The sequence below is a fragment of the Pituophis catenifer genome, unplaced genomic scaffold (genome assembly GCF_029215685.1).
Source record: "Pituophis catenifer annectens isolate HBS135680 unplaced genomic scaffold, rPitCat1.0.hap2 SCAF_3, whole genome shotgun sequence".
In the NCBI taxonomy this organism is placed as follows: domain Eukaryota; kingdom Metazoa; phylum Chordata; class Lepidosauria; order Squamata; family Colubridae; genus Pituophis; species Pituophis catenifer.
The window spans coordinates 171,223,948-171,247,242 of NW_027256883.1; the positions used below are offsets into that span (position 1 = coordinate 171,223,948).

The window sequence follows — 23,295 nt, forward strand, 5'->3', positions numbered from 1 at the left end:
CCGCGAATTCTAAACTGAGGGCAGACAGGTGAGGAGTCCCGGGCTCTTCCGTGTCTGAAACAACCCGCCAACTCAAAAGATGCCGATGTCCAGGACACGCGCTTTCGTTGTGCAACCTCGGCGAAAGAGCCGCACCGGGAGAGCTGACCCATTTGCGCGCCAATCCGGTTTCTCGGAGGCGGCAATGCGGAGGAAGGTTAGGCGCAGCTCCCAGGTGGCGGAGAAAGGCGACCGTGAGGAGAACGCGGCCGTCTCCCATCTCGGCGAGTGACCCCGAGCTGTTGCTGGGCGCAAGGGCGAGCGCGGGTCGGAACCGCCGGTCCGCTCGGCGCCTCTGAGGCATCTCAGCCGGTGCCCTGGGGAGCCGGCCAAGGGAGGCGACTCGGCCGGTTGCTTATGCGCGGCCCTCTAGGATGAAGGGGCGGAGCCAGTGCCAATCCAGCACTGCTGTGTCCGCTCGCTTTGCGCGATACGCATCCTCCTCTTGCGGCGGAGAGACGGGGAGAAGCCGACTTAGCCGCTTGGGGATCGGCAACCGCCGGATCCGGGACTGGGGCAGCTGAGGCGGAGGACGCGCGATCGTGAGAAGGGAGAATCGGGACGTGGCTGGGCGGAGAGGCGAGGCGAGGCGTGGCGGGCGGGGAGGGGTATCCGGTTGCAGGTGTTTTCGAGCAGGATCCCACTGCCGTAAAGCCGACTGCGCTGGCTCGGCTGAAGGGAGGAGGTTTTCCCGAGGTTCCGGCTCGCTGCTGCCCTGAGCGCGGTTCCGGCTAGGTTGGTGCGGATCCGGAGCGCGGGTGCCTAGGGGGCGCCACTCGCCTGTTTGGAGCCGCTCCGCCCGTCCCAGCAGGGACTTGCTCTGGGAAGGAAGGCGGCCGGAGACAGGAGCGCAAGCCGAGGATGTGGCGGTGGGATGCGCGGGTGACGAATCTCTTCAAGAGGAACCTTCAGCCCACGCTGACCTACTGGAGCGTCTTCTTCAGCTTCGGCCTGTGCATCGCCTTTCTGGGGCCCACCCTGCTCGACCTGCGCTGCCAGACCCAGAGCTCGCTGTCGCAGATCACCTGGGTCTTCTTCTCGCAGCAGTTCTGCCTGCTGATCGGGAGCTGCTTGGGCGGCGTGTTCAAGAGAACGTAAGTCAGCGATTCCCGCTCTTGCTCGCTGTCTCGGGCTCTCGCCATCGGCATCGCCTGCCGCCTCCTTTTCCTTTGGGAGTGAAGATGCTGTTGGCCGGGCCGGGAGAGATGGAGGGGAGACCCTTCCTCTTTTGCCACTTAGGCACCTTTCCAGTATCCAGGAAGGTGAGGTCGACCATCGCTTGTTGGGTGGGATGCGTGCCAAGCTGTGCCCTAGAAATCAGCGCCTGTTTCTCTGCCTGCGCCTGTTTTCCGGTGCTACAAGGCTGGAACAGATCTGATGCTGCAGTTCCTGACCGTCTAAATTAAGGACCTTAGGCAAAGTTTGAAGCATCTGTGCCTGTTGAAATCCATGCCCAGTTTCTCATAAGTCCCAGCCACAAGTTTGGGCATAATTCTGGGTACATGTGTGTTGAATTGACTCCAGCAAGCAGAAATACTGAAGGGATTTTGTTTTCCTTTAAAAATGACTCGGTACAATTTTATTCCTGGTTCCTAAATACATAAGCAGGATGGGTAGAAGCCAGACTCTCTGGCTTGGACTGTGATAAGTGGGGTGGGGGGGGAGAAGCCAGCCATACAATGCTTTGTTTTGTGGAAATATGTTTTGATGTGCAGGCCAGGGTGGATCACACACAAACTATGGCTTAACTTTATGAACATTACCTATGCGTTGCTGCAGAGACTGGATTTAATGGATGGTACAATCCAGAGGACATTTCTGGTGGGTGGATGTGTGGGTGGATGAGTCAGATTGTGTAGGACACCTAGCATGGTAGTGGGCAACACCTATTCAAAGAGAACTTGGTCCCTGTGTCTTTAAGAGCAGCCCTTCACACCAAAATCAAGCCGTTAGTAGCTACATACATAACCGCTTGTTTAAATGATAGATTACAATGAAATGAGATTAAACAATGATAGAGATGCAGTCACAAGGGAAATTTAGAGTCAGTTATCTTAAAAGCAGTTAACCAATATCCCACTTAGATATGCTTCTTATACAGGCAATTGTGAATGCAACACACACTTTTCCACATTTTATTGCTTTTGCTAGCTGAATTTGATTTTTTGCAAATTAGGCCCATGTCTGGTTCCAAAATCAATGTGCTTCTTTCTATTCGTGAATTATTTAAAACATATCCTCCAATAAGTTTCAGAGGGCTTATCCAAATAAAATCAAAGTCAAAGATCAAATATGAACACGGCCCATAGAAAATGATCCTTATTGTATTGACCATGTACCTGTCAGTTGAGAAATCCCACAGAAATCAATCATGCTATAGGATCACTTTCCAGGCCCTACATTAGCAAACCTTGGGTCTGTTCACATGACATCATTGTGGTTATGTGAACTCTTTTGCCTGCATAGAGGTGGTTGCAGACTTTGGGGAAATGGAGCATGTGGCAGGATCCCAGAAGGATTTACAGTGGGGAACCAGCAGAACACAGCATGCCTGATGGACATTGACATAGAAACCTCAGGCTGCAGAAATCATGCTGAGAATTTCTCTTTGTAATTTAAGAGGTTTGTTGTAAAGGACTTGTTTTAATAACCTCAGTGTCCAAATTCAAGCTGTCATCTTCTCTGAAAAGTTGGCAGTTAACATCTAGTGGCCAATAAGCATTTAAGTTGATGTACGGTAAAACAGTTAAATATTCCATTTTCATGCAGAGTTCCAGGACAAGATGATGTTATTCTTTTTAAATCATCAATGAACAATTAATAAGGCAATGATCCCTGTAAAGCAGAAAACATGAACAGTAATTCCCCATTTTACTCCCAATTTGTGTTGCATAATTGCTGCTATATTAATTTGTTTGAGGTTCCCATTTTAAGTTATAATTAATACCTGTCAATTGATGTTTAATCTGGAAAAAAGTTTTAAAAGTCTACATGTTACGTACGGACATATGGATCACCCATTTGCGTGCCCGCCGCTGATTGACTAATCTAGCGGCGGGAAAAATAAACCACTGTCAGTGGCCGGCAAGACTGCCCTTCGCTTGCTCCTGATCGCAGCTGGAAATAAAGTGCTGAAACGGACTACGATGTCCCACCTCATCTATTTGCACCCCATATCTAACACTGGCGACGAAGATGGAATTCTGAAGAGGACACGAAAGGGGTCAAAGGGCATTGACCTTCACCTCATGGCATCCACGGCCATCTACTAGGAAGGAACAATCTTGTCCAGCAAACAAAAAAAATGATGACCAGCCAAACTTCTGCTGCACCAGCTATCTACAACCCACAGATGGAGGAATGGCACACCTATATGGGATGATTCCGAATGTTCCTGGAAGCCAACAACTACCAAGACCTCCCAGACAACAGAAAAAGAGCCCTCTTTATCACCTACTGCTGCCCAAAAATTTACAAGATAGCTCAGACCCTTGCATCCCCAGCAGATATCGAATCAATGACCTGGTCCACACTGCAGAATATCCTAAAGGACCATTATGCCCCAACAGCAGCACCAATGGTGAGCCAAAATGAATTTTACCACCGGCAGCAAAGAGAGGGTGAGACCATCAGCAATTTTGTGGCCAAATTGTGAGAAATTGCAACCAAGTGTGAATTTGTCTATCTGGAGGAGATGATGAAAGATAGACTCATGTTGGGGATGAGGGACCTGACCCTACAGAAGAAGCTGCTGATTCGGAGGGGAGCCACCTTCAAAGATGTGGTCGAGGAAGCCAGAACCGCAGAAGCATCTGATAATTCCGCCGCTGACATCCGAAAGACCAGTGGAGTACATTGCACCCAACAAGAGTCTCATTGGGCCATTAAGGTCCCTGAGAACAAAACTGAAAACTGAGAGGAGGAAGAGGCAGTGAACCGAATATGCCCAGAAAGAAGAGTAAGCCAAAGAGACAATGATTTTAAACAATCCCGTTGCCCGGGGTGCATTGGTTTCCATGCTAGATCAGCTTGCCAGTTCAAAAATGCCATATGCTGCTGGGGCCAGCAAAAGGACCACATAGCTGAGGTCTGCAGGGCCACCCAGCCTATACCATACCAACCCAGACCCCAGGCTGGTCTAGGGAGGCAAGGACATGCGAGACCTGGCCCCAAAGACACAAGAAGAACCGTACCCAGAAGCAAGAGGAATAAATCAAACAACTGTGGGCCACTCAGACGCATGTGATGCTAATAAATACCATGTCACCATCCTCTATAGGGAGACCCCTTGCAGCATGGAATTAGACATGAGGTCCTTCTTCACCATTGTGTCATGGCAGACACTGAAGAGCCTCATCCCGACAATGAAGAAAAAACAACTCAAATTGCAAAACATCACTTTAAATGATTTCCAGGGAAATAACATCCCCGTGCTAGAAGGAGCATCAGTGCAAGTCAAGTTCAATGACTTCAGTGGACATCTGTCCCTAACCGTCATCGACAATGACAGACCAATTCTACTGGGCCTGGAGTGGTTCAAACCCCTAGGAGTAGGGGTCACCGGAATCAACAAAATCAGTGGGAGTGAACTAGATCAACTGCTGGCAAAGTTTGGGGACATCTTTTGATGGGAGCCTAGGCAAGTATACAGGAAAACCTATATCTTTTAACCTAGACCCTAGTGTTACCCCAATCAGGCTAAAACACCACAGGGTTCCATTTGCTCTTTGGCCCAAGGTAGATGAGCAATTAGATAAGCAAATTGCTCAGGGGATTCTGGAGCCAATCGACCACACCACGTGGGAGACCCCAATAGTCACCCCAATTAAATCAGATGGCCAAATTGGGGTGAAGAAAGTCAAATTCCTGGGATATTTAATTGATAGTTTTTTTGTTTGTTTTTTTTTAAATTTGATTTATATGCCGCCCTTCTCCGGAGACTCAGGGTGGCTTACAATGTGTTAAGCAATAGCCTTCATTCTTTTGTATATTTTTATACAAAGTCAGCTTATTGCCCCCACAAACTGGGTCCTCAGGGATCCATCCCACGGATAGTAAAATCAAGGCAACCACAAAGAACAAAACTGAACTCCAGGCATTTCTTGGGCTGCTAAATTTTTATAGTATTTTCTTAAAACAGAAAGCCACCATTACTGAGCCATTACACAGACTACTAGGGAAGACGGCCTCGTGGACCTGGGGAACAAAGGAAGCCCACACATTTGCAGCCATTAAAGACTTGTTGAAAATAAGTCCTGGAAACATTACACGTGGGTCACCCGGGGATTGTACGAATGAAGTCGCTGGCCCGGAGCTATATTTGGTGGCCAAACTTGGACAGACATTGCAGAATGGGTAGCGACATGCACGCCATGCCAGGAAACCCAGACAGCTCCACCCCGGGCACCCATCAAGAATTGGAAATCCCTAAGAGTCCATGGTCACGGATACATACTGACTTTGCTGGGCCAATGGGGGGACAAGTGTTTCTAATTGTCATTGATGCGTGTTCAAAATGGTTAGAGGTAGTGATAATGCCCAATCTGACCACAGAAGCAACTATAAGGACATTAAGAAAATTGTTTGCAACCCATGGGTTACCGGACGTCCTTGTCTCTGACAACGGGCCACAGTTAACTGCAAAAACAATTGAGTCATTCCTAGCAGAGCAAGGAATTAGACATGAACTAGTTGCCCCATTTAATCCAGCTAGTAATGGTCAGGCAGTATGAATGGTGAGACTGACCAAAGAAACACTCACCAAAATGGCCCCGGTAACTGGCAGGAAAAGATTGACAAATTTCTCTTAGCCCAACATATCACCCCCAATGCAACCACTAATAAAAGTCCAGCCGAACTATTAATTGGCCAGAAACTAAGGTCACAGTTGGACCCCCATTACCACCTGGAGGTACCCCTGAACTCAACCCAACAACTCAGGGAGTTTGAAGAAGGGGATTTGGTGTTTGCCCATAATTACATGGGCTACCCCACTTGGGTACAAGTAAGGGTAGTAGCCATAACGGGGCCAAGGTCATACCAGGTGGAACTTGAGGATGGCAGAGTATGGAGGAGGCATATTGACCAACTCTGAAATAGACTAGGGGAGACCTGGTTAAGGCAACCTGAAAAATCCAGCATCCAACAAGACCCAAAAATAAATTAAAAAAATAAATAAATAAAGACCAGAATCCCGGGAGGCCACTAAGTGAGCCTCCGCCCCAAGGAGCATACAAAACAGCAAGCGGAAACCCGTACAATAAAAAACTCTCCCTACCTCCAAACAACCCAGAGACCCTAGACTCAAACCCGAGGGAGGACCGCAAACACTTACCTGAGGAACCAGGAGTCCAGTGACGAGATCCAGGAACTGAAGAAGGAGAGGCCGGGACGGAGTCTTCCATGCCCATGAGAGTGTTCCAGAAGGTTCCTTCCAAGGACTCAGGAGCAGCAACAGGCCTGACTGCACAGGCTGCCACCGCTGTAACAAGTGAACCATGCAGGTTGCGCCCTGAAGCGCCCTGCCTACCTGCATGACTACGTTGCCTGATTACAAATATGATTGATTGTGCTCTAACAGGAGGGGAGGGGTGTTATGTACATACGTATGGAGCACCCATTTGCATGCCTGCTGCTGATTGGCTAATCTAGTGGCGGGAAAAATGAACTGCTGTCAGTGGTCGGCAAGACTGCTGGGGCTCTTTAAAAAGAGAGCTCCAGCAACCTGCCCTTCTCTTGCTCCTGATCGCGGCTGGAAATTAAGTGCTGAAACGGACTACGGTGTCCAGACTCTTCTATTCGCACCCCCTATCACTACATGTTTTAAATCTTGGTGTTTTAAAGGTATTGACTATATTTTGATCAAGGTTTTCTATTAAACAGTCTTTAAAAACGAATTCTTTTAATTCATGGGATGTTTGCATAATATTTAATAGGCTCATGATCAATGCGTGTTTTAGAATTTCTTGAATCAAGGCAAGCACACCAAATATTCATGTAACAATAGTTTTGTATACAATGATATTGTTTCATTACAACAACTCTAAATAAAATAAGTCACATTAATTATTCTTTTCAACCTCATAATTAGGGAACAGTCCTGCTTGAGCTTTTAACTATTGATATGCCTGAACATACATCATCCTATACAATTATTTGACTTCAACTTTATATTGTGATGCAAAATAGTTCCATAAAATCTTTAGAACAGAATTTTTTATAATTGTATGATTTATGTGGACGAGATCACAGAGTAGCTGTCACGTATTAATGAAAGAGAAATTGTGTGTGAAATGGTTTGGACCATTTTGAGAAAAATGCGGGATTACATCTTGATTTCTAACCATCTGTCTTGGCAATATTGGACAGTGTCTTCTATGTCAGAAACTTGCTCTATTATTGACCAGCATTGTTCTTCTAAAACATCCCCATAATTTGATTCTGCCCAATAAACCTTTAAAGGAAAAATGAAATTAAAAGCAAATGATTATGGTATTTAGAATAGTAAAATGGCCCTATTCTTTCCAGAGAGTTATGTATATTGCTTGTATTATCTATACTAACAGAGCCTATTTAAGCATGAAAGAAACTGTTTAGTCATGTATTTTTATCATTAAAGGAAAATTCATTGGCAAAATTTCTTAAAGATTCTGTAGGCTAATCATTGTTAATCAATATTGTATTTTTCCCAACAGTCCTAAGTATGTCCATTTTTGCTGACTAAGTGTAATTCCCAGCATTCCATTAGATGTAGTCTAAGAACAATTAGACTGTAATTAGACTGTATGCCATTAACTTGTATACAGTGCAACTAGTAAATCATAGCTTTGATGTGCAAGTTTCTAAAACCTCAATTGAACTTGCAAGAACATTAGCTAGTCTTTTAAATCTGTTTTCATCCTACAATGTACAATATGTTTTCTGATTATGAAATATGCTGCAATTCTAACTTTACTGGGGAAAAACTGAGATAGAAGGCAACTTCCTAAGTGCCAGGTAGACAGCTGTTAATAACTGTGGAGTCCTTGGTGCTCTCTGAGCTTAGTTGTTTGCTTGTACCAAGGACTCCTCAATTCAACCCTGAATGACATATCTCTTCTATAGATGTTAATAAACTACTATTGAAGAATTCTATTCTTGTCATCAGATAATCAAGTACTTTTGGAAACAGAAATATTGATGGTTGTACTTAACACAGTTGTGGAGAACTAATTGACCCAGAGAACAAAATACTTTTGAATGCCTTTTAGTTCTCCCACCACTCCCATGAAATCCTTAATGCTCCATCATCCGGATCTCAGCAGTTACCTTTCAAGACAATATAAAAAATGATGGCTTGTCTCTGTGCAGTGTTTGGAAAACACATGTTTCTCTAACTGATGCTATCTTCCAGAGTGTTATTTGAACTGATGATATTGACTTAAATGGCATTTTTACATCTAAAAATTAATTTTCCAACCAAGTCCTAAAACTAAGATCCATTGACATGGGAGCATAGTTGTCCAATATATGATTTGTCATTATCTGTTGACTCTGTGACAACATTTTTAATTCAAACTACAGAGATGATGGGTTACTGTGTAATGGAATTAGAAGTATTCACTTAAATGACCCCGATTGTTAATTCAAAGGAGAAATTATTTTTATCCCTAGATAAATCGAGCTTATTTGGAAGCTAAGATAACTTTGCTCATGGATCCATTCCAGGGGTGAAATCTAATTTTTTTTGCTACCAGTTCTGTGGGCGTGGTTTAATTAGTGGGCGTGGCTTGGTGGTAAGGTGACTGGGTGGGCGTGGCCAAGTCAATGTCACTTCTTTGCCCTTTTTTAACCTACAAAACACAACACAACACAACTGGCTCACCCACAATGTAAAAGCAGCTGTACTAGACCCAAAATGGCCCCGTAACAAGCAGGAACTTCACACAGCCACAAAAAGCCCCAAAAAACAACTTTCACACTTTACATACACACAACACAACACAACAACACAACTGGTTCACCCACAATGTAAAAGCAGCTGTGTTAGTCCCAAAATGGCCCCTGCAACAAGCAGAAACCTCACACAGCCACAAAAAGCCCCAAAAACCAACTTTCACACTTTACACACACAAAATTCCACGTACAGCTTTGTGAGATTTTGTGTGTTTGTGTAGTTAGAGTGAAACACTACAGAAACACAGTAAATCTCAGAAAGCTGCACAAATATTATTTTATTTTAATTTATTTTGATTTTTATATAAAAGCAGCTAAATTTAAAACTTCCTAAACTTTAAATGGCTAGGTCTAAAAAAAGAACAACCCCCCCCCAATTAACTATTTTTTTTTAAAAGCTCCCAAAGGGGGAAAAAACTTACCCAATAGATCAGGGGTCTCCAACCTTGGCAACTTTAAGACTTGTGGACTTCAGCTCCCAGAATTCCTCAGCCACCTTTGCTGGGAGTTGAAGTCCACAAGTCTTAAAGTTGTAGATAGAGCTGCTCACCGATGAGCTTGATTGCAGGCAGGGAGATTCAGTTGCTTGCTGATGCAATGGATTGCGTTGTGACCAGCAGCTAAGGTAAGCAAGCTGGAGGCTTTGGGGGGGGGACTTTTTTTTCTTTTACATGGCTCTGGTGATCCAAGCTGAGTTGCCTGATTAGCAGGCAACTCAGCTGGGATTGTCAGAGCTTGGCTGGTCAGAGCCATTTAAAAGGGGAAAAAGGCTCTGATGATCGCGCGGCTCACCTGGGCATGGGGGGTGGGGGCAGGGATTTTTGCTACTGATTCTCCGAACTGCCCGCCGCCATCACTACCTACTCGCCTGAGCCGGTCATAACCAGGAGCATTTCACCCCTGATCCATTCTAAGGACTACTTGTGAATAACCTGTCTCTATATGATTGAGGTAAATTCCTAGAGAGGCCCTTTAAAGAGGTTTCTTCTAGCACCCCATTGTGACTGCTTTTTTAGAGTCATCTACACTTCTCTAACCAGTCTGCTCTAATCAGACAGACCCAACAAGAGGAAGAATAGTAAGCCCCCAAATCTACCCACTGTTTAATCTGCATTCAAAGAAACAGCAATTGTCAGGTACAAGAAACCAGGAGCCGGGATAGAGTTCAAAAGTGCTACAAGTTTATTTCATGCCATCTATACATGATGTATTTGACCCCTGCCCTCAGGGTCAGCCTGGTCATCTCCAACAGGAAATAATGAAAAAGCAAATAGCAGCCTCCAATAGTTAGGATCTAGAAAATGGCTGCCAGGGTAATCTGACTCATGTGCTGCTGGTATAATGAGGGGAGGTGATTTAGCAGATGATTCAACAGATGATCCCTTGGGTCAGCCAAGACATGTGAATGGGACCTTTGGGTCCAAACCTTTTACTGCAGCATGACAGGTAATTTGTTTAGCAATCTTTTTGCAGTGAGGGAGGCTGCTTGCTTGCTTATTGATTGATTGATTGATTGATCATTTCAAAGCTGTGTTATGGTATCCCTGGAAGAGGCAAGATGTTTAGCTCTTTTTAGGCTTGAGAAATTTTATTTTTTTAGTAAAATTGTTAATTAAAAATCGTTAAACCTAATGAAGTATAACACACATTCCATTCCCTATCCATGTGGACAGTATTGAGTTGGGATGGATTAATTGCCTGGACTTCCTTCTGCTATTTGATAGGACATAAACATGGATCTCCTAGTCCAACCCCTTTGTTGATATATAATATCCCTAACAGCTGACTCTCCAACTTTCATTTGAATGAATGAGAATGCTCCACTTCTATCACATAATTGGTTTCTGTGTTTTGGTCTTGGATATTGTAAAACTAGAAGGGGCTTTCATGGGCCTTTGAAGCAGGCTTCTACGTTTCAATGGGCTACCTTCACAAGGGCCAAGAAAAGGTTGGTAAGATAAGAAGGGAATGTGGAACAGGGCAAATGAAAATGGCACAAATTTATCTTAAACATTTTTTTATTCATTGATTTATTTATCTCACTGATGCCAGTCAGATGACCTGAAGATACACCTTTGAGATATGTGATGAATGTCTTTATAGCAGACACAGTGTCCAAATTTTTCATGTGCCAAGTGTACAGCTCTTCAATTGTATGTACATTCAGTTCAGTTCATAGTGACTGTTGATGTCTTTACATTGTATTTTGTAGATGGCACCTGTTTTTCCTTCTGGGGCTGCTGGGTCTTTTGGTTTGCTTAGAAAGTTTTGGAGGGCTTTAGTTGGTTTGATTCCATGAGGTTGTAATAGTCTGTTGGTTTTTTCTTGGATGTTTTTGATGTTGACAGTGTTATCTTTTTTAAGACTTGAATTGGTTGTGCCGTATTGGTTGAATGGTCAGGCACTTTTTGATGAAGTTGCACTGATATCCATTTTGTTGGAAGATGTTGTATAGATAATGTGTTTCCTTTTTCTGCTGTTCAGAGTTTCTGAAGTGTGTTTGTACTCATCTAAATAGAGTTCTTACAGCTTTTCTTGTAGGAGGTTGTACTATTACTTTGATAGTGGAGCATTTGATTGGTGTGGGTGGTTTTTTTGATACACTTGTGTTTCTAGTTTGCCATCGTAGTCTCTGTTGATCAGGATATCCAGGAAGGATAGTGAGTTGTTTTTTTCTCTGGTGAATTGGATTCCTTTGAAGATGATGTTAATGGTTTTGTAGGTGTTCACTAATTCGTCCTTTTTATTATGGTGATGATGCCATTTACATATTTGTAGGGCTGCTATTGAGTCTAGATATCACATTATGACCTCCATTATGGCTCCTGAAAGTAATGATCCCATAGGTTTCCACAGGAGTCATCTAGCACATACAGTGTAAAAGCTGCAACAGTCAATACTTAGCACAAACACACTGAAGACTAAAAGAAAGCATCCATGAACACCAATTAGCAGTCAGAAGACCTGATAAAAACTCTTTAATTTCACAACCTATGGACAGACTTAATCATAGTTTCAACTGGGAAACTGTGACCATCCTAGACCAAGCCAAGTCCAAAAATATGAGATAATTCCTGGAAGCCTGGCTTTCTAGCAAATCGACCATCAATAGACATAGACATAAATAACATCTACATACTGTGCAAAAGAGATAAAAAGGGAACAAAAAGACCAAAACACCTTCCCACCAGCAACATCCAGATGAGCATAGATTAACACCAAGATTACTATCAGACCAGCAATCAAGTAATAAACAATACTCCAATCAAGAAACTGGCAAACCAATTAACAGTAAACAGCCCAACAAAACAACCTCCAACTTAAGTCCCACTGACAGAAGAAGCCACTAGAACCGTGATGGTGAACCTATGGCACGCGTGCCACAGGTGGCATGCAGCACCCTCTCTGTGGCCATGCAAGCCATCACCCCAGTTTAGTTCTGCCATGCATGCGCGCACGCCTCCTGCCAGCCAGCTGGTCATGGGTCTCTGCCGCATATGCGTGGGGTGTGGGGCTTGTGCGGGGCGGTAAGCACATGCAGAGGCATGCGCGGGGAGCAGGGCACACACAGGGTGGGTGCATGTGCATGCATGGGGGCAGGGCTGCACGTACATTGCATTTTGGGGCACGCTTTGGGCACTCGGTCCAGAAAAGGTTAGCCATCATTGCGCTAGAATATAAATTAAGAGCAAACCCCAATCCTTACTAGCACTGATCACGTTACCTAGTCTGAGTAATGAAATGTCTGCAAAAAAACAACCAAGCTCAGAGAGCACCAAGGAGCTCACAATTCAATCCTGAGCTACAAATATTCTCCTTTTTTGGTACAAGCAAAGAATATTGAGACTTTAGCTCCTCCTCCCAAGCAAATTTGTAAATCAAGTCAATTTGTGCCAAAATCTTCTCTGAAGTGGTGGCCTCAAAAAGGATCAGTCCATTAAACTACTGCAAATGAACATCCTTAAAGTCTTGGGTTTAGAGGAAAATCTTATTACTATATTTGGAAAAAGAAATGCAATTACCGCTTGCTGGAGATGTATTGCTGGAAGACACACCCTTAAACTAACAGCTGCAGACCCCAGTGCTTACAAAGTATCAGTCTCCTATCATGAAGATTTTGTCTTGAACTACATGTGATGCTTAGATCATCCAAAAAGATTCCATTATTTTTATTGGCATCCTTGTTTTGACCCATCAGGGGTTCAGAATTTATACTTCTCTTGGAGGATATGAAATCTCGAAAGAATATGAAAGAAACTCATCTTAAATTCATAAGTCTCTAAATGTGTGCTAGAGATGGAGTGGAGTAATCAAAGATGATGAGACATATCACAAGAGTTGGCAGTACTGTATATCCATTTTGTTTTTGTGAACAATTTTTTTCCTAAAAGCAAGGCATAATGCTTTTAAATTCACTCTATTATATTTAGTGTGCCACTCTTTTATGATTAAGCACATTCATAGATTTCAGTACACATTGCTTTCTTTTATTACAAGTCCTTAATTCTTTTGGTTGAAATTATAAAGAAATATATGATAGGCTCATTTTTCATCTTTTTTTATCAAACAAGGAAACAAAGGTTTTTGTTAATGGGCTAATGCCTTATTAACAATTCTGAGGTTGAAAGTTGAGAGTGACATTAGGGAAAAATTTTTATTATGCTGACTATTGCCAATTTTATGGTCAGAATTTACAATCAGAAGAAACATACAGGCCACACATTTCTCTAAACCACAATATGATTTGTTTCTCACTTCATGTAATGATGAACTTTAAAAACTATTGGATTTTAAACCATGATTTATGTCTTAATATTTACCTGGGAACTCAGATATTGTACTTTTGATCAATTCCAGCAAGACCTGATTCTTGGCACATGCATGGACAAATGCATAGCTCTTCCAAGAATGCGCTGTAATTTCTTGATTCTGTCTAGTCATCTAAACAGAGAAGTAAATAATTTCTTATTGTGACTGACTGGTTTTTGTTGCAGTCCATGATATTTTCAGTCGCTACCTACTGATCCCTAATTTGAAGATGTCTATCTTCTTTCTTGTCATAGGTCGTACATTATTAATGGAAAGACCATTGGTTTAATTGTTCTGATCTTCCTTGTCACTATGAGATTGATCTCCTCTTTAATCAATAATTTATCTTTTCTTGAGCCTAAGCAAACAGAACTATGTATCACCTTTATTTTTTTGCCACCCATTTAAAGTTTACTAATCAAGTTGATTGATATTAAGTTTGTCTTAATGTTGAGCAGGAATCTGGATTTTTCACATTCCTTTTTTTTTTTTTTTTTGCTTTCATTATCTTTCAGCTTCATATTTTCATTCAGGACATCACCTTTCCAATCTGGCTATTTATATGAACAGATTGAACATAGAAGGATGGGGAGAACAAGTATGCTAATCTCACTCTTTTCCCTGTGTTTCTCCAAACTCAGTTCTTGCAATACTTTTTGTTATAGTAAGTTTACTTGTTATATGTTAAAAAAAAACCGCTTTGGAAGGGTAATCAGGTGTTCTGGCATACCAATCTGTTTTATCAATAAAGGAGAATATTATTTGTAGCTCAGGGTTGAAATGAGGGTCTCTGGTACTCTCAAAACTTGGTTGTTTTCTTGCAGATATTTCATTACCCAAACTAGGTAATATCAAGTGCTACCACTGATGATGTTACCTAGTTTGCTTGTTTTCTTGCAGAAGTTTCGTTACCCAAATTCAGAGAACCCTGAGGACCACTCAATCAGTCTTAATATATTGCACATTCTCAGGTGTTCTACACAAAGGCCTTGCTATAACATCTTGTATTCTCCACCCTTCTATTTAACCCATCTTTTGTTAGCTATGTGTGGGTATAACTATTTGGTTATAGCTATCTCTTGCTTACTTATTTGTCATTTGTTTCTCCATGGGCAACTCTATTCTATTTTATAAACTCTTAAAGAAAATCAGGTTTGTGGGGAAATTTAGTTTAATCATTTGTAAGTTTTCTTAAATTTCCCTTTGAAAAATTGAAAAATATCTATACACTAAGTCTAGGGTGATATAGCTGTGTTTTATGTTTGTCAGCTGAATGACTGCCTCTTCCATGCAGCTTAATTAACAAACTACATTTTATTATAGCCATTGAAGCATGGCTAAATACAATACAGGTAGTCTTGACCATTCATTCAGACCATTCAAAGTTACTATAGCATTGAACAAATTGTGGTTATGACCGGTTCTTGGAGTTCCAGCCGTCCTAGCACACCCATGGTCACAATATTGCAATCCAGGCAGTTGACAACCAGTTCCTACTTATGGTGATTGCAGTGTCCTTCAATCACATGATTGCCATGTGTGACCTTCCCTCGCAGCTTCCTTAGAAGTTGCAAGTGGCTGGGGTAAGTCTCCCTCAGCCTCATTGTGCTCATGCTGTGCTGGCCACTCATGCTGTGCACCCTCTCCAACTCTCACTTTACCTCCATCACAACCTTTTATGCCTTCCCTGACACTCACAGCCTTGTGTGCCCCTCCCTGGCCCTTGCTGTGGCCCCTGAGCAACCCCAAATAACACTGCAATCCTCACCATGGCTTGCTTGTACCTTTGGGCAGCCTCACAGGCCTTCACTGCACTTCCTCGGACCCTCGCACACCTTCCTCAGCCCTAACCTCACCTCCTCCTCACACACACCTGCATGCCTCTCCCAAACTCTGTTGTGCATCCCTTACACTTTTATGGCCCCCCTCATGCCTCTCTCACCTGGCAGCAGCCACTTCCCTTCTTGCGAGCCACCTGGGGCTTACTACTTCCTGCCAGCTTTCCCATTGACTTGCTTGTTTCTTCACTTAATGACCATTGGATTTGGTTAACAATGGCACCTGTGATTGCCTCACCAAACAGTGCATTCCTGCTTTATGACTTAATGATGGAAATTCCGATCTCAATTGCTTTGTGCACTTCGCTGTGCACTTAAGACCCTGTTGTTCCGCCAGGCCGGGCTATCAACATAATAATTTTAAATTGGGTGTTTTAAATTTCTGGGGTTTTAAATTGAGCCAAATTATTTAATAATTTTAAATTATTTTAATTGATGTTTGTCTTGTGCTTTTAATAGGCTGTACACTGCCCTGAGTCCTTCGGGAGAAGGGCAGTATAGAAATAAAATTATTCTTATTCTTATTCTTGTAAGTTTTGGACTACCTATATATGAATCCAGCAACTGAATAGAGATTCCTGGATAAGGAAATCCTGAAAATACTCAAGTCTCTTTAAATATGTTGGTCCTGTTGCTCTGGTTATTATTTACAGTATCTGTACCCCACATTTTAAAATAAATTCACATATACATACAATGCACTAAATAATAAATGTGGTCCTCAGATCACAATAGCTCTGTATCCCTGGTGTGTGTGTGTGTGTGTGTCCTTAGGTGGCTAGGAAATTCTGAGAGTAGAAGTCCATCTTCAAGTTGGTAAGTTGGAAAAACACTGATTTAGCACAATACGTAATACAGTGTTTGTGTCATTGCCATTTTATATCTATATTTAGCTCTCTTTCCTCTTAAATGCTCCTTCCAGGTTCAGCCTTTCCCCATTTCACACTTTAGGTTTTTTTTTATTACTATTAAAAACTAGTTCACATTTTTTCTCATTGTTGGATCCTACACTGTCTATAAAAGATGGAGCAGTTGTTGAATCCACCCAGGGTGCTTTAGAGTTATTTCAGTTATTTAATAACTTTGTGTTCCTTTCTAAATTTCAAAGCATACTTTTGTGCAGGATTTTAAAAAGGTTTAGATTTTAATCTATTTATGAAAGTATAATTTTTTGTTCAGCTGTCTGGAAGATTATTTCAGAATAGATGAGTGCTGTTAACATGGCTGGATATTGACTGTGGAAGAATCCTTTTAGGAGAGACCTAATGCCTGTCAGTTTCAAGGCTCAGTTTCTGAGATGCCAACTCCATGCTTCTGACAAGCAAGCGAGATAGTCTTGTTTCTCCCACACATCTGTTGTCCAAAAGATAATATATTTAAATGCGAAGGTTACAATTAGAATGAATCATATTGTTCTATTCATTTAAAAAATACATTTAGAAGAGTTACCCACCTTCCTCTTATGGGAATTCCACCTTAGGAATTATTTAAGACAATTCTTTGTGACTGTGCACAAATGCTCACTATCTCAACCTATTTATAGTACAAACTTGTAGCTCTAACAAAGGCAGTTCTATGATTCTTTGATACCGTCCATCTACTTATCAGTTTCCCTTCTTTCACTTCTCCCATACTTACAAAACAGTAATATTTTTTTTTCTGACATTGATTTGCATCACATGCCTGCTTGCATATCATCATCTTCTCAAGGGAGTAGCAAGTCATTATTTGTTCCAGGATTGATTGATGGTTTTTTCTTGCAGCCCACAGTATTCTTAGCAACCATTTCCGGACCTATGCTTGAAAGCATTTTGAAGACCATTTGTGCTATTTATGTGTCGGTTAGGGAAGTTCTTTTACCAGAAAATCAAATTTATATTTCAATTTTAGTACATGCTTTATCCTTACAGCACAGGCAGGTGAAGTTGATTTTGTGGCATGTGTGAAAATGTTCATTGTCCTGTGTCTTTCCTAGGTGTAAATCAAAGTCATACTGGAAGTGTCAGTGAGATATTATACCAGTGGTGAAATTCAATTTTTTTTACTACTGGTTCTGTGGGCATGGCTTGGTGGGCGTGGCAGGGGAAGGATACTGCAAAATCTCCATTCCCACCCCACTCTGGAGCCAGCCAGAGGTGGTATTTGCTGGTTCTCTAAACTACTCAAAATTTCCACTACCGGTTCTCCAGAACCTGCTGGATTTCACCCCTGTATTGTACCCTCTGCAATGATTAGGGTATGCAATGCAGATCCCTGTGTATCTGCAGTGACTCTTGGCTGCTCATCCGTATCTGGGAAGTTGCTTGTAATTCTGACTAGTTCCTTCTTTGAAGTTATTGGCACATTTTATTTGGATAAAGGTTGAAAGCATTAACCAACAGATTAAGTTTTTCTTTACCACCGATTTTTTTATGTAGTTAGGAATTTGCCTTAGACTGAATTTGGCTATCAGTTTCACGTAATGAAATTCTGATGATATTAGATAGTAGCAATGCTAGGGTTTAAAGCAAAGGTCTTTTTTGGTCCCAGGAATGAACATGGGATGGTCTGCATTGAAAGCCTGACTTTCAATGTTCAATGTACTCTGTTCCACCAGGATAAAGCCCTCCTGTAGTGCAGGAAGAGTATGACCCCTTTGTATAACATATTTAACAATGTAAATTGGAAATCTAGAAAACTTCAGTCCATTTGCTATGATTTACTGATAATCTTTTTAGATACTTTTGGCCTGGATGATTGAGTCTTCACTTATATGTTGCTTTTCATTTTGGGGAGAAACCCCCTGAAGTCCATATAGCAACAGTTGGTTCATTCCAATGACTCTCTGCCTACCCAAAATTTTCATTTTGACTGAAAAAGTTACTTGGATGAGTAATGAAACATCTCAGTTTTAATAAACTTTGGTCCAGTTGCCGTGATGTAACCTTTTTAGATAGAAATCTAGTGCTTGTGTTCACATAATACGCTAAGCTTGATTAGTTTTATTTTTAAATTGTGATTGCAAAAGTTTCTTTATGCTTCATTATACTGAAGTTTCTATAATAATCTTACTATAACAGTCCACTTACCATACTTATTTACCTAATTGATATAGCCGCCAAGCTCACAAAAAGCTAGTTACCAGATATACTTGCATATAAGGCTGTCTTGTGCATAAGCTGACTCTCAAATTTTTAACCAAGCTATCGTGAAAAATGTGTATTTTTGTGGTATTTTATGGTATTTTGGTCAAATATTTAAGGGTTGGCTTATCCATGTAAGGTCTTATATGTGAGTACATAGAGGAAATAGAGGTGTTTTTTAAAAAAAACATTACTGTATATACTTGTGGATAAGTCCATCCACATATAAGCCAAACCTTATATTTCTCTGCAAGCATATATGGTACATCTTCCACACAACCTGAAGGTTACAGGTAGTCCTGGTGAAATGATTACTTATTGTCATGGTAAGCTCGGATTTGGGGTCAGAGGAGGGGACCAATAATGAGTAGCACGTGCCGGACTCAGCTTCAAAAGTGCTGACAGATGAGGAACAGTCAACTCCAGTGCTACCAGATGGACTGCCATCTGAGCAGGCAGAAGTGGTGGAACAAAACAGCAACCAGCAGTCACAGCTGCAGTCCCTCTCTGAAGATGAGGGTGTGGGGTTACTGCAAGTGTTTGGCGGACTGCAAAGAGGTTGGAACAAAGGCGCTCTGTGAAATTGTTCAACAGAAGAAGTCTAGCCCCACTAAATAAACTACACCAGGGCTGTTTCTGTTAAAATGGAGCAGCAAGCACGAAGCTCTCCATGAACAACTGTCCATTAATTCTCACTCCATTGACTTGACTTGTCAACCTTGCAATCCAGATTTTGAACCTGGACCAGCCAATGAATTTGCTACAAGCTATGACCCTTGGACTCCACCTGACTATTGTTCTGCCTGCCAATTTGATTTAGAAAACTTGTAAGCCAGGCTTGCTGAATGTCTGGAGGCAACTTGTCTCTATCCTGCAAATGTATGTATTTGCAAGCCTGATTTAGTGAAGAGAACAAACCCATGCTTTCGTGTATTTGTGTGATGTTGGCTTAGGACAGAACTCTCATTAAGTGATGGTTTGAAGTTACAACAGCATTGAATTAGGGTCTGTGGTCTTATGATAAGTTGTGGCCATTGCAGTATCCCCAGAATGTAATTGCAATTCAGATGTTCAACAACTACAATGGTCACAGTGTCCCAAAGTCACATGATTGCTATTTGCAACCTTCACTGCTAGCTTCCAAAAAGGAAAGTCAGTGAGGAAGCTGGCAGGAGATCATAAATGGTTATCATGTGACTGTGGACTCTGTGACCGCATGGGGTTCATCTAATGACAGCAGCTGGGACTGCCATAACTGCTCTCCTAAGAGGGAATGATCATTTGATGGCCTACTTTATTACTGCATTGCTTAGCAACAGAATTGCCAATCGTACTTATCATCATTAAGCAAGGACTACTTGTATTCATTTTGTCATTTATGAAACATAAAATCTTGCCTATCTCAGTAAAATAATGAATTCTCAATTATATGTTTCTGAGTGATTGGGTTTTGCTTAATTTGAGTTAGTAAAATTTAGATACCCTATACACTATGTAGTATATTTTTAAGAAGGACTTATATCTGTTTGAGTAATATGATTTAAATTTGATTAGGGGTTAATCCTTGTTTTTGTCATTTTGTTTGCATAATTTTCAACAATTATTGATATAAGAAATTTTTTTACTTAATTTTTACCGTTTCTATTTCCTCCTTAATACCAACATAATCATCTCCTTTGGTGAGATGGGCAGCTATATACTGTATATTTGATTAATACAATAAATAAATAAAAATTAAATTCAGGGTGCCTCCATATCAAACTGTCCATAACAGATCTTAATAACTGTTTCACTAGCTTCTGTAGAAGTTGATCTGCTTCTAATTCAACACATATGGAAGCAAAATTGAGCAGTTTATTATCCAATTTTTCTTTAACAAAAATAAAACTCCCAGGTGTTTCCCTTACTTTAAAATTATATTAGCTTTAAATAGAATTTCAATCCCTCTAAATAATTTGTTACTGCTGCAAGATATTATTTATCAAAATATTTTTCCACATGGCGTGTTTTGTATGTTTCTTGAAGTTAACTTCTTTCCCATATAATATATGTTGCTAAATCTTTTCACTTTGTGCTGAATACACTAGTAACAAATTTATCTCTCTAAAGAAAAACACAACCATCATAATAGATTGATTGTTCCTCCCCTTTCCTTGTATTCCTTCCTTTCTTTATCCCTTAATCTCACATGCCCTTTTATCTTCCTATAGCCAATCCCACCATCCTAATTTAGGAAATGAACTTCAGTAGGTTAAAAGCAAATCCAGTCCCAAGCTCCTTGCTTGGTCTAATAATTACTTTTAATTCTTTGGTGGTCTAATGTTTAGTTTTCAACTTGATTAGGTCTGTTGAGGGAGAGGGGTTGGGGGATGACTTAGTACAGATATGTCAGTATGTTGTATGAGTTCAGATCATTTGGTCAGTTAGTGTATTTGAATATCCAATCCATAGAAACCACTAAATCAGATAATTAAATAAAGAGGAAAGGGTTTTGTATGAATGTTGCCCATATTATTCTCCAGGATGGCTTCTTTGTGATCCCAAGGCCTCCAGAGAATATTGATCTGTATTAAGTAAATCTTGCAATCCTAAAGAGCTTCTGAAGTTCCCAATTGGAACTCTAAAGTGGACTATTAAGAGAAATGGAGAGTTGAATTCTGGGCACAATAATAAACAAACTATTTCTCCGTTTTCCCCGGGAGATTGTTGCAGTGATATAAGATGTGTCAACGTTAACCTACATGATGGTTGGGGGAATCCTGGGAGGTGAAGTCCACACATTTTAAAGTTGCTGTGGTTGAGAAATCTGGATTAGAGAATGTTATTTTAAATTTTACCTGCTCCTCCACAATATAGCTGTTGATGTTTTCCTAAAGAACTTGACAATTAATGTTTAACTTCTCATTGTGTTCTTAGGCCAGTTGAGTGTAGAAGATAGCTGTTCTCCTTCGACAAGTTTCATGTGTAGCATTCCAGTTTTGGAACAGTGCCCATTCCTAGTTGTTAGTGTCTGCATATTTATTCCCCAACGAGCTCTTTTTGTATCCCAGAGGTATTGCTTTTATAGCTCTGAGCCTGTTGCTGACACTTCACTAGCACTTAGCAGTTGTTTTTTTGCTTGCTGCTCCTATTTTTATATGTATTTTTCATTCCTATGTAAGTCAATACCAAGCTCCAATTTGGAGCCTAGCTGGATATATATTTAAGTCCTTTCAGAATCAGTTATTTATAAGAGGTTCCATGTAACTGATCAGTAGATTGTCCTATTTTATTATGATCTTACTAGAATGAAAGCTATCCTATTTGATGTATTGTTTACCACATTTAAAATTTGTTGGCAAGGATTTGTTTTCCATATACATCAATTACATTACGTGGCACTTGCTTGTGTCAGATTCATAATAAGCATTAGTCAATTAAAGCTAGACATAATTCTACCGATGAAGGGGAAGTTAAACATACCCCCTCTGAATAGTAAAAATGCAGGAAGTGGAAACAGATCTACTGTAGCAATCCTCATTATAGCCATCTATTTTCTCCTATTGAGCAAATATCATAGCAAAATGGCTGGGAATGACAATAAATTATAATCCAGCACAATATACATCATGCGTTGGGAAAGTCTCTTTTAAAAATCTCTCTTAAAAATCACTGGCAAGATCCAATGCATCTCATTACTATAGTGACCATATTATTTTATTTATATTTCTATTCATTTATTTAAATTTATTATAACCAACAACTCTGGCAAATTCGTGGCATCTTGAAAAAATCCAAAAAAGTATTTAAAAAACCAGTTTAAAAAACGCCCCACGGCATAGACAGCCTAGATTAAAATAACTAAAATAACCTCCATAATAACAAAGAATCACAGTAGGGACCTCACAACACAGTAGCCCTGGCACTAAAGCCAGGTTTTGAGGGCTTTTCACTACCCCAGGAGAAGGGGCACCATCCATACTCTGAAGGGTGCGGTTCCAGAAGGCAGGAGCTGCAACAGTTAAGTTAGTACCATGTTCAGTCAAATATCCTATATCAGAACACCTGAACAAAACCATTACAGTCCTTACAATAGTGCTTGAAATAACTGGCCTATGATACAGCAACATAAATAATTTGTGCCTTTTCTTTTCCAGATTGGCACAGTCTCTGCTCGCTCTCTTTGTTTCATCCCTTGCTATTTCTGTGGTTTTTGCCATCATCCCTGTCTGTCACAATGTGGTGGTCCTTGCGGTGGTCATGGCTGTGGCTGGGCTGGCCATGGGTTGTATTGACACACTTTCCAATTTGCAGCTGGTGAAGATTTATCAGAAGGATTCAGCGGTCTTCCTGCAGGTGAGAAGGAGACTGGTGGATGCTGGGCCTAATTTTGCACCCCTGTTTGTGTGCTTGTATTCCCCTACTTCTCCATTGGTTGATAACTGTTCAAGGCTCCCTTGCACTTGCCATGATGAGGAATGTTTTCCTCTGATGGGGAAATATGAAGATATGTAAACTGAGTCCTTTCTTTATGTTTATGCTAGGGAGAAGGAAGAAAAAAATCATTTTGTACT

At 41.1% G+C, this 23,295-nt stretch overlaps 1 protein-coding gene across 1 annotated transcript in view; it reads left to right on the forward strand.

Annotated features, from left to right (window-relative positions):
• The first annotated feature begins 868 nt into the window (after positions 1-868).
• Positions 869-23,295, forward strand: part of MFSD4A (major facilitator superfamily domain containing 4A) — a 45,927-nt gene continuing 23,500 nt past the window's right edge. Inside the window, exons 1-2 of the mRNA XM_070939784.1 lie at positions 869-1,133; positions 22,879-23,077. Of these exons, the coding sequence (XP_070795885.1) occupies positions 901-1,133; positions 22,879-23,077 (432 nt within the window). The 5' untranslated portion in view covers positions 869-900. The remainder of the gene's footprint in view (positions 1,134-22,878; positions 23,078-23,295) is intronic.